The 12,296-nt window shown below is 42.2% G+C and overlaps 1 protein-coding gene across 5 annotated transcripts in view; it reads left to right on the plus strand.

Annotated features, from left to right (window-relative positions):
- Positions 1–12,296, plus strand: part of LOC126237960 (organic cation transporter protein-like) — a 171,720-nt gene that overhangs the window by 73,495 nt on the left and 85,929 nt on the right. For all 5 annotated transcript variants that reach the window (XM_049947761.1, XM_049947757.1, XM_049947762.1 and 2 more), the window contains exon 2: positions 10,870–11,019. In XM_049947761.1, the coding sequence (XP_049803718.1) occupies positions 10,877–11,019 (143 nt within the window). In that variant the 5' untranslated portion in view covers positions 10,870–10,876. The remainder of the gene's footprint in view (positions 1–10,869; positions 11,020–12,296) is intronic.

The raw sequence follows: 12,296 nt of genomic DNA on the forward strand, positions 1-12,296 counted from the left end.
GGTTGTTAATTATTTTCTTTTTTTTTTCATTTCTGAAATTACGGTAGAAAGGCGCCTTTTCCCCCCTTCACCACTGTCTCCTACATTTTGTTAGTAGCATACTGTGTTATGTCTTAAAGACCAGTTATTTGACATCAAAACAACTACCTGTCAAAAGTAGTAGCAAGAAAACAGCTTATTCACTTCGGTTCACTTGCAGGCTTCCGTGAATATGTGTTGCTCGACCATGGAGTTCGTAATGGTATAGAATACCTCAGTATTGCAGCAGCATCTTTTGTGAAAATAAACTGCTGGTACATCCTTGTCAGTAGCGTAAAAGCAATTACAATAAGCAGTTTTACCCACCACTGAAAAGATGTAGCTAACCCTCGCCACGTACAGTTTTTTTTCTGACCAGTGATGAAACTAGAAGTTTCCTTAATACAACGCTAGCCTATGCAGACATGTGATTAAATTTCACTGATATTTCTGAATGAATTGATGAAGTTCAGAATCACATTGTGCAGATTAAGGTAGAGAGGCATCACTGTAATCACAGTTTACCATCAATACTCGTATACTTTAACGCAATATTTTTAACGATTTCACCATCTCATTAGGTGCATATGTAAACAGTTATTTTCAAAGTACTTCCACTCGTGCAATTTTCCACATATTTTTGAAATATCTTCTTACATTTTAGTACTTCTCTCTTTGTCTGTTCAATGCCTCTGTAATTCAGTAGAGCCCAAGCGCATATCCTAATTCTGTTTTTAACCAGGTCGACTTAGGATGACTATTTATCCTATCCATGTACTATAACATAAGAAACCTTACACGACGTGATCTAGTACAATTAGGTGAGGTGGCTGTTTCAGGAAGCACGGATGTATTGCGTTACTATTGCGACCAGACATTCATATTTGTCTTTCAGTAATAGCAAAAACTACGCAATGGCTGGTCGACTTGTATCTGTAGATGTATTTCGTCATCTTTTAGAGGAGTCCTTTTCCCATGTGCGATATAAGTTCCTTGTGTTGTTCAGCTGTAGATCACAAATAATATAATTTTCATCATGATTGAAGACAATTTCTTTAAATCTTCAGTACAGAAATCTCTACATTCAGAATAATTTTTCAGTGCGATATTTTGGAATTGCTTGCAAGAAGACTCTGCCGTGACTCCCAGGCTGCGAATTAATGAAACGTCAGAAGTTCACCACCTTGCTGCCTTAGCTTAAAATCTCATTCATTTAATTTCGTTTGCAAGAGATTTTCTTTACACGTGCCATATGGAACGAATGGTGTCTTCCATTGCCCAAGGACCTTACTGAACAGGTGTAGGTGATAGAATTTTCTTGTATTTTCTCCTGTCTGCCTTCGTTCGTGAGGCTAGGGAAATCGACACACACTATGTAGCCATTAAACTGGATTTTGGTTTTCTTGCGGGGGACAACTCACAATTTTACCTTACCACCTTAGAGTTGTCGTTCTCTTATTACTTGTCTGATATGACATGGAAGCCTAAAGGCTTCTACACACGCGCCGACTAACCAGCAAACTGGACGTTTGTACGTGGTTTGGGCAGCCGACCGACCAGCTTTTCTTGTCTGGATTTCGGTCGGGAAGCAACACCCAACGACCCCCCCCCCCCTTTCCCCTCCCCGCCCAATCGCCCCCGACAAATTGTGTCGTGTGTAGCGCTGTCGTGACAACCGCCCAGAGATTCGTCTTCTGTCACTGGGCGCGGATTAAATGCTGTTCTAACATACATTACAGAGTGCGAGGAGAAGTTTCTTGAGAAATCTGAAGACGTCAGATGTTTGTGGGGCATGTAGTGTGAGGAGTTTAGCAATAGAGATGCAAGAAATGAAGCTGTTATATCATTTTTTAGTGAATTGACTATGGTTTCATGTGGTACATTAACATTGTAAAAGATAGACATATTTTATAAAGAAACCTTTTGTATTTTGCTTTCTAGTTTTAATTTCCGATACTCATCGAAAATGAAATCTAAAACAGAAATACGGACAGATTAGATATTAGATTTCATTTAAAGTCCAAAAACCGAAATACAGAAGATCGACGGATGTTTGTTCATAAAGTATAAATGCTTTATTGTTTTGTTAAAATCCAGCCTATATCCAAGCCTTTTGCTATGAAGAGCCAAGTGTGGGATTTTTTACAGTTCTAACAGTTGTATTTATTAGATGTCGGCATCACCATTTGTAGTCTTTCCTTATTTGCAACGAATTTCTTAAACTTACAGGGGCGTCTTTTATGCTACATACGTAAATAAATAAAAGTTTATATAATTATTTTTCATTTATTTTGCTTTACCATGAAGTATTTCCTTAGGCAACTATAAATCATCTTTTCAGGTGTCTGGAATCATTTTAGATAGTCGCTGTGGGGATGCAAAAACACTGAATTTGAAGCCGTAATGTAGCTAGCAGCCTCTCCTCACAGCCTACAGCCTCTCTCATGTCTGTGGGCTTTCTCCTTAAGAATGGCTTGATCATGTTCAGTAGCCCCAAAATGCAAGTTTCATCCATTCTTAGATAACTGAGATAATCGTCGACTCCCAGTTCCTTGGGTAACGGAGCGTAAGTGAATTTATTTCTTTGTATTGACCGCTCCTTTGCCCACAGCTTCCACTCAGTTTGATTATTTACATATCGAAAGTAAACCCTAGTTTTTGTTTCTGTAGAAACCCAAGCGAGATCTCGTAGAACATAACTCACTGAACTCTCTGATAAATTGGCACGTGCGTAGACGCGTTTACATGTAATTGTGGCGTTTAGTAGTTAACTCTCACACATTTCGACTGTCTTATCTATGTTGTGTGATAAGGGCTGTTAGCATTATAGTACACCACGTGAACGTACCTACATTCTGTACATTGTAAATCTAAACATTTTATTAAGATTTGTTCACGGCGAGGAAGGAAATATGACGAAATCTTTCTGACTGTCATTGTCAATTCGTTTGACACTGTGGTCTTCCAGATGTTTGAAAAAAATTTGTCGATATCACTCCGCTTGCTTGAGTCTGAGGAGCTACATTGTATAGAGGAGCAGCAGCAGCAGCAGAATTTCTTAGGATTGAATGAAATTCTTAATACACCCAGCTCGCTATAGAATCTTACAGATAAAGTAACGCAGCTCAGCGATTGTAACGTATGAAAGAAAACCCACGGCAAACTATAACAAGCCGCAAGAAGCATTTGGACAGTGTATCAAGATAAATGTCACAGAAGTGTTCAGAACTAATTGGGTGACGGCCTAAAAGTCCAAATCTCCAGAATTCAGTCCTCAGTTGGCTCTTTTCGGTCGAAATTTGAGCGGAGCAAGAACAACACTCCCTGTAAATTACACTATGTTTTATTATCCGAAGTTTCATAGCCACTCGAAGAGTGGGAAACTGACAGATAGATATCAAATTGACTATTTTTGAAACAAATTAATTGCTTTAAAGCAACCGCGTTGATTAAGAAGACTTAGGAATCTGAAGGAAATTCAAATATTTAACAAACAGCTGTTTGCTATATAAACGAAGTGTCAAAAAGTTCATCTCTTCAAAGCCTAACTATTTTGAGCATAAATATTGCATTGGCGTGATATTTAATAATCAAAAAAGGCTTTCTTTGATTCAAGCATAAAATTTAAGGCGTTTCGAGAACAGAAGTGACTAGGAAAGCAAATGAGGTGGCAATACGATCATATTTTCTGAAAAAAAACTTGAAAATAAAAAAATGATATGTTTCGTGAAATGATTTGAACAAGTGTAAGAAATAAAGTAGAGCAGAGAACATTTTATGTGCATTTGAATGAAGCTCTAAATCATGTACAGCGGATGACGTGCGTCATTGTTTCCCCAGTCGGCATGCACGCGACAACATGCACTACGTAATACATCCCAAAACACAGCGCTTAAAAACAGAATTATTCCGAGACTCATTCCTCGGGTTCAGTTGGTGAGAGAAAGGTAGGGTCAAGCGTTTTCGGTAGCCCTTGGGCTAGGCACCTTTCCTATATGAAATAGGATCGTCTTCCTGAAACTATCCTACAGTAAAGAGCCAGAGTTCGAACATTACACACTACCTTCAGCTTAGGCAAATGGAGCAAACTAATTGGTTCTTTTTATATTATATGTGGTCTATGGTACGCCTTGGGGGGTTTATGGAAGCACCATTTAGTTCATGGATGATTCCTGAGAAAATTCTAAAATAGATCCGCGGATGTCAAGACGGCTATGCGCAACAAAAGGCTGACATTTTTACTATGGATTTGTAAGATACTTATCTTCAACAATCTTGAAAATTTTCTTTATCCATTTCCTAATTGTACAAGAAAAATAAGCACGTAATATCCGGTGTGAGGCGAAAATGTAGTTTATAAATGACTTAGCAACCCCATTGCAGTACTCAACAAATTCAAAACTTTGTGCACGTTAAATCCAATCTGAGGCATGAAACTAGTTTTGTGTTATTTCATTTTTACATCATTAAATTATCCACAAGTTAATGTCCTATAAAGTTCTTTTCATGAGAGTGACATGCCCTGCTGTAGCTCGGAATAGGGAACCAACCAAAAAATGCCCTTACCGGAGCACAGAAAATGGCGAATATGCTCCTGTTAGAAAGATTCTGACGGAAAATTGGGATACCAGCTGCCTCATTATTAAGCATATTATTAGGTTAACACAGTTTTGCAGTTTTTCCGGATACTTTGCTCACAGATTGCACTCCATCGAAAACACTCGGCTTATGGTTCGTACGTTAAGAGTAAAAACGTTATTAGAAGTAATTTAATGAATTTGCAGTCATTCAACTATTACATAATTTTTGGCTGTCGTTTTAAGTTCTTTTAAGGCGTGTTAGGGTCCTTTTTAGCCCATTTTTTGTCGCTGCAGTACCACTTTGGGCAAATTTTTTTAGTCTGTATCAAGTTTTGTTCGTGGAAAAACTGCTGACTCAGAACATAGTATGGTGGCCTCACAGCCCTTGCGATGACCCTAGAGCCCTTGCCATGTGGTAACCACGTTCGTTTAAAACTACATTTACACCTCAGACCGGATATTACGTGCATAAGAATGATTGATTTGAACTTCTGGGTCTCGATAAGGAATAAAGATATCGAAACAAGTTTAGAATTTCTCCGAGAATATCATCTTAAGAACATATGGTAATAATTTCGACGACCTGCTATGAATAGAAATCATAGAAGTGGTCGTTCCCATAATTGGTACTTCCGTACGCAAAAATCATAGTTTTTTGCGGTTTTGTCAGGAACCGATATTGAACAAAAGCAGCTTCCGTAAGCTGCCTAAGTGCAAGCCTGGGTCACAACAATGCAAAAGAGCCAAACGATTGGCTGAGTCTGCGGGTTAGAGGCTTTTCGTAATGTCTAAATTTTGACCCTTTACTGTAAGATAGCTACAAGTACTCTTGTTCGTCCGATAGGTATATAAATTGTCGCTAAGCCAAGGGATATCCAAAACACTGAACCCCTTATCTCTGTGACCAATAGAAGCCAAGATAGAACACACACAAAAATCGCATTTTGTGCGCTACTTTTTGGAATATACTGATACCGTGCACGCACGCGCACACGCACACACACACGCACGCACACACACACACACACGCACACGCACACGCACACGCACACGCACACGCACACGCACACGCACACGCACACGCACACGCACACGCACACACACACACACACACACACACACACACACACACACACACACAGTGCTGTAATACACAAAAGTTTTTTCCTCAATTTATTCGTATGCCTCAATGCCTTAGCTTAGACGTCTTACGGATGCAAGCTCTTACCATGGACCGTTATTGTCGGCATAAAACATAAAATTTTCAGTAAAGTCAGTTCTAACAATCACTACAATTAGGAAACGTAAATCGATTCATTACCGTCTTTTTTATAAAAGCGACTGTCCCACTTGTTCTGTATACAGCTACAATAATAGCTAATGACCAACGCTAATGTAAAACAGTATCCAGCAAAATCAAACTTTCAAGTGACTCAAAAATCGGACTTCCTAGCAGGCACGTCTGATTACCTGAGCAGCTACAACAGGAAGCGGAGTGAAATGGCCATGCTCTGCCGAGAGGATAGATGAACGTCGTAGAAAAAAGTTGAAGACGGTCAGCGATATAGAAAAATTCAAGTCCGTGTCTCTGACCGAGCGAGGTGGCCCAGTAGTTAGCACAATGGACTCGCATTCGAGAGGACAACGGTTCAAACCCGCGACCGGCCATCCTGATTTAGGATTTCCGTGATTTCCATAAATCGCATTGGGTAAATGCCGGGATGGTTCCTTGGAAAGGGCACGGCAGATTTCTTTCCTCATCCTTCCCTAATCCGAGCTTGTGCTCATTAGACCTCTTTGTTGACGGGACGTTAAACTCTAATCTCCTCACTGATCGCAATGTTCGGGGTGGTGTGGATATCACAGTGCCTACGGATTATAATAGATACCATAGTAGACTACGGTGTCTATTGAAATCAAAATGATATTCAGCCATAGTCAGATTTCAGATTGGTGTATTAATTCATGAAAACTAGTTCTGACGAAAATAACTTAAATATTCGATGCGTGATTTTGCAGTGCTGAACTCATTTTAAATGGGTGTATGCGTTTATATTCCTGCTTACCTCCAGGAGGGTTGGGGCAGTTATAAGCAAGACTTTTTTTTTGACACATGATACTTGCTGGCCGGATATACATACTGAGAGGATAAGAGTGCCCTGAAACGCTTACAGGTGAGCGAAGCTGTAGGAAAAGGGTCATATATATCGAAAACGAACGTCACTAGGCCCATTGATAAAACGCTCGAACACACGTTTATAGTCCATTGCTGTCTGTATCGCTACAGTGGATAGTTAGTATGTGGAAGGGCGTTTTAAGTGCATAAAGGGACGTTTGTACATACGAATATTGAAGAAAAAACAAAAGAAGGGGCGACTGTTGTACCTGTGAAACTTCTCGGACGTGGATTTGATTGCTTTTTGTTCTCGATTCCTTGAAGTTCTCGTTTTGGCCCATACCTAACATGGATTCTTCCGTAACCAAGACAAAGTGTTTGGTGATTCAGGAGGCACCTTCCCCAAGATTTATACCGCATACACTGAAGGCTGGAAACATTATCCGCTAAGTCAGAGCGCGGACCAAAGTATGTGCTGACTGATCATGATGCCCTGCTCCACGTTAAATACGTATCTCGCACTCCTAAGCAACATAGTCGTTCCGGGATGAGAGTACCCAACCTCTCGCTAGCCGTGCGTCAGCGGAGAGAAAACCACCGACGGAAGACCCACGGCCTCGGACAAGCGAGCGTACTCGGTGCGCCTGCAGACACTTTCAGCATCGACTGAGACACGAATATAGAATAATCTTCCGTACTGTTAATGAACTAATTGTACTCCGCTTAAAATAAATGTATGTTACACGTTTGACCTCTTTCCACATCTCGGAGACCATTCTCTGCGGGATTAATGGAATATGACTAGTGTAATGTAGTGTCTCCAATAGAGAGATTAAAATATACGAGGATTGGGCAATAATACGAAGACACCGCGAGAAATGCATGCAGGTGCCAGCCAAGTCAGCAGATTGCCCTGTTCTATTTGACCACAAACGGCGCCTGTGCAATGTCTTTCATACCTTGCAAGAGTCAGTCGTGGTCAGGATAGCGTTCTATATAGTTGTGAGTATATTACGTCGGAGCGAACCGAAGTGAATTCAGACGTGGGAAAGTTGTTTGTGGTTCTACGTTAGGTGAGTTCGTAACCAATGTAGTAGAAGTGTTGGGTGTTTAAAGACGCACCACATCGAAGATCTATATCGCATACAGGAAAAGAGGAAGGACGTCAGCCACTAAGTCACAACGCGGACGAAAGTGTGTATTGAGTAATCGTGACTATCACTGAATCACATTGTATGTTGTTGTTGTGGTCTTCAGTCCTGAGACTGGTTTGATGCAGCTCTCCATGCTACTCTATCCTGTGCAAGCTTCTTCATCTCCCTGTACTTACTGCAACCTACATCCTTCTGAATCTGCTTAGTGTATTGGTCTCACTCTACGATTTTTACGCTCCACGCTGCCCCCCAATGCTAAATTTGTGATCCCTTGATGCCTCAGAACATGTCCTACCAACCGGTCCCTTCTTCTTGTCAAGTTGTGCCACAAACTCCTCCTCCCCAATTCTATCAATACCTCCTCATTAGTTATGTGATCTACCCATCTAATCTTCAGAATTGTTATGTAGCACCACATTTCGAAAGCTTCTATTCTCTTCTTCTCCAAACTATTTATTGTCCATGTTTCACTTCCATACAAATACTTTCAGAAACGACTTCCTGACACTTAAATCTATACTCGATGTTAACAAATTTCTCTTCTTCAGAAACGCTTTCCTTGCCATTGTCAGTCTACATTTTATATCCTCTCTACTTCGACCATCATCAGTTATTTTGCTCCCCAAATAGCAAAACTCCTTTACTACTTTAAGTGTCTCATTTCCTAATCTAATTCCCTCAGCGTCACCCGACTTAATTCGACTACATTCCATTATCCTCGTTTTGCTTTTGTTGATGTTCATCTTATATCCTCCTTTGAGGACACTGTCCATTCCGTTCAACTGCTCTTCCAAGTCCTTTGCTGTCTCTGACAGAATTACAATGTCATCGGCGAACCTCAAAGTTTTTATTTATTCTCCCTGGATTTTAATACCTACTCCAAATTTTTCTTTTGTTTCCTTTACTGCTTGCTCAATATACAGATTGAATAACATCGGGGAAAGGCTACAACACTGTCTCACACCCTTCCCAACCACTGCTTCCCTTTCATGCCCCTCGACTCTTATAACTGCCATCTGGTTTCTGTACAAATTTTAAATAGCCTTTCGCTCCCTGTATTTTGCCCCTGCGACCTTTAGAATTTGAATGAGAGTATTCCAGTCAACCAGATTGTAACCAAAAATAAAAGGACGACAGCTGCAAGAGCCACTGCAGAACTGATGGCGTTTCCAATTTCTGGCCGAGTTTGTCCCAAGAGTGAAAGATACCGGGGGTTCGGTGATGATATGAACAGTCGTATCTGGTTTTCCATGGTCCCCATAGCTACTCTGCGAAGTCCCATTGCTGCCAAGGATTATATTACCATTTTTGGTAACCAAATCGATGATAGAGCTTTTATTCCTCTTCGGTGACGCTGTGTTCCAGTAAGAGAGGGCACCCGTTTACACAGTTCGCATCATCCAGGACTGGTTTTGTAAGCACGAGGATGAATTGGCGCAACTCATCTAGCAACCGTACCCACCAGATCTCAACAGTATTCACCCTTTGTGATCTACTTTGGAGAGAAGTGTGGGTGATTGTTACCCATCATCGTTACCTGAACATGCCACTGTTTTTCACTAAGGATGGTACAAGATTCCCTTTAAATCTATACAGGACCTGTCTTTATCCATTCCACGACGACAGGAAACTGTTTAGAACGTCAACCGTTTTTCTACTCCGTATTAGGCATGGTGGTCCGTTGTGTCTAATGAACAAAGTACGAACATGTGGACTATCAGACCAATTGTGTGATTTGATTGAAGAGTTCCTGTATAACAGAACGCAGCATGTCATTCTCAATGGAGAGAGGTCTTCCGAAGTAAGAGTGTTTTCAGGTGTGCCGCAGGGGAGTGTCGTAGGACCGTTGCTGTTCACAATATACATAAATGACCTTGTGGATAACATCGGAAGTTCACTGACGCTTTTTACGGATGATGCTGTAGTATATCGAGGGGTTGTAACAATGGAAAATTGTAGTGAAATGCAGGAGGATCTGGGACGAATTGACGCTTGGTGCAGGGAATGGCAATTGAATCTTAATGTAGACAAGTGTAATGCGCTGCGAATACATAGAAAGAAAGATCCTTTATCATTTAGCTACAATATAGCAGGTCAGCAACTGGAAGCAGTTAACTCCATAAATTATCTGGGAGTAGGCATTAGGAGTGATTTAAAATGGAATGATCATATACAGTTGATCGTCGGTAAAGCAGATGCCATACTGAGATTCATTGGAAGAATCCGAAGGAAATGCAATCCGAAAACAAAGGTAGTAGGTTACAAAATGGTTCAAATGGCTCTGGGCACTATGCGACTTAACATAAATCGTCATCAGTCCCCTAGAACTTAGAACTACTTAAACCTAACTAACCGAAGGACATCACACAACACCCAGTCATCACGAGGCAGAGAAAATCCCTGACTCCGCCAGGAAACCCGGGGCGGGAGAAGTAGGTTACAGTACACTTGTTTGCCCACTGCTTGAATATTGTTCACCAGTGTGGGATCCGTACCAGATAGGGTTGAAAGAAAGAGAAGATCCAACGGAGAGCAGCGCGTTTCGTTACAGGATCATTTAGTAATCGCGAAAGCGTTACGGAGATGATAGATAAACTCCAGTGGAAGACTCTGCAGGAGAGACGCTCAGTAGCTCGGTATGGGCTTTTGTTGAAGTTTCGAGGACATACCTTCACCGAGGAGTCAAGCAGTATATTGCTCCCTCCTACGTATATCTCGCGAAGAGACCATGAGGATAAAATCAGAGATATTAGAGCCCACACAGAAGCATACCGACAATCTTTCTTTTCACGAACAATACGAGACTGGAATAGAAGGGAGAACCGATAGAGGTACTGAAGGTACCCTCCGTCACGCACCGTCAGGTGGCTTGTGGAGTATGGATGTAGATGTTTTTGGTGTTACTTTTTTTTTGCTGATCCTCTGTTCAATATGACGGAGTACACGAGGACGAGATAATACGTGTACGGGTGTTGATAAACGGCCCGGATGCATGTTTCAGCGGCGCCATGACGTACGAGATGGTGTTGAGCCGGCTGGGCGAGTTCGGCCGCTACCAGCGGCGCATCTACCTGCTGCTGTGCCTGCCCGCCATCTCCTGCGCCCTGCACAAGCTGTCCGGCGTCTTCCTGCAAGCCAAGCCTCTCCACAGGTAAGCGCCCTGCCTCACCCTCTTATAGTAGCTGTTCCGTAGGCTGTTGTGGTGAGCAAGCAAGAAGGCGGCTGCGTGGTGCGGTCTGCGTAAAGAGGCCCGTCGAATGAGGGTAGCTTGATAAGCCTGGTAAAAAACCAAGAAAAATGTTTCGACTCGCCTTACTTTCCGACATTGTCACCTTTGAGGGACACACTCTTGGCTCACCAATCCTCCAGCTTTTTCATTCCGTCGAAACAGCAGTGGTTAGCTCACTGGACTCGCATTCGGGAGGACGACGCTTCAATCCCGCGTCCTGTCATCGTGATTTAGGTTTTCCGTGATTTCCCTAAATCGCTCCAGGCAAATGCCGGGATGGTTCCTCTGAAAGGGCACGGCCGACTTCCTTCCCCGTCCTTCCCTAATCCGATGAGACCGATGACCTCGCTGTTTGGTCTCTTCCCCCAAATAACCCAACCCATCGAAACATAGTTTCTATCAAACGTTGCAGAATACTGGTTGATTACAGCTATCACTTCCTTATTTGACGGAAATTCCTTCCAAGCAAGCCGAAGTTTCAAGTTAGGGAACAGGAAGAAGTCACTTGGGGCTAAGTCAGGTGAACGGGGGAGGGGGGGGGGGGGGGGGAGAGGGGGGGGTAAGAAACCAATTCAAATCCTATTCACGCACTTCCATCATTGTTATGCTAACCTCGATCTTTTTTCAGCGAACGCAAGTTTCAGACGATGCAACAATGAAGCTAAATAGGGTCCGGTTACGATTCTGCCTTTTTCCAGGTAATCTGTGAAAATTATTCCTTGGCTATCCTGACTGTGACCTTACCGACAGACAAAATGGTGTTTGCTTTTTCGGTGCACTTTCACCAGCCTTTCTCCACCGTTTTGAGTGCCAGACGCAATGTTGAAAAACTGGACTTTACGCGCTTTCGTTCGACTGTGAGTAATCCAGGCACCTACCGCACGCACAACTTCTTCCTAGCAAATTCTCCGTGCAGGACGTTATGTACCCCCCAGCTCAGACGCCTAAATTCATCTCACGAATTTTCATTCGGCGGTCTTGCATTATCATATCACGCATTTTGTCAGTGGTTCCTTTGTCCTTGATTCAATTGGACAGCCGGACCGAGCTTGGCCTTCGGTGCGTATCCGGTCACGTTTAAATTAATTAACCCAAAGTAAATGGTCTTCAATGATGGTGCACAGTCTGTGTGAACTTCATCCAGTTCTGTTTTGCTTCTTTCGGCTGTCCAGCCCTTCAAATAAAACCATTTAATAACC

The sequence above is a fragment of the Schistocerca nitens genome, chromosome 1 (assembly GCF_023898315.1).
Source record: "Schistocerca nitens isolate TAMUIC-IGC-003100 chromosome 1, iqSchNite1.1, whole genome shotgun sequence".
Classification (NCBI taxonomy): Eukaryota; Metazoa; Arthropoda; class Insecta; order Orthoptera; family Acrididae; genus Schistocerca; species Schistocerca nitens.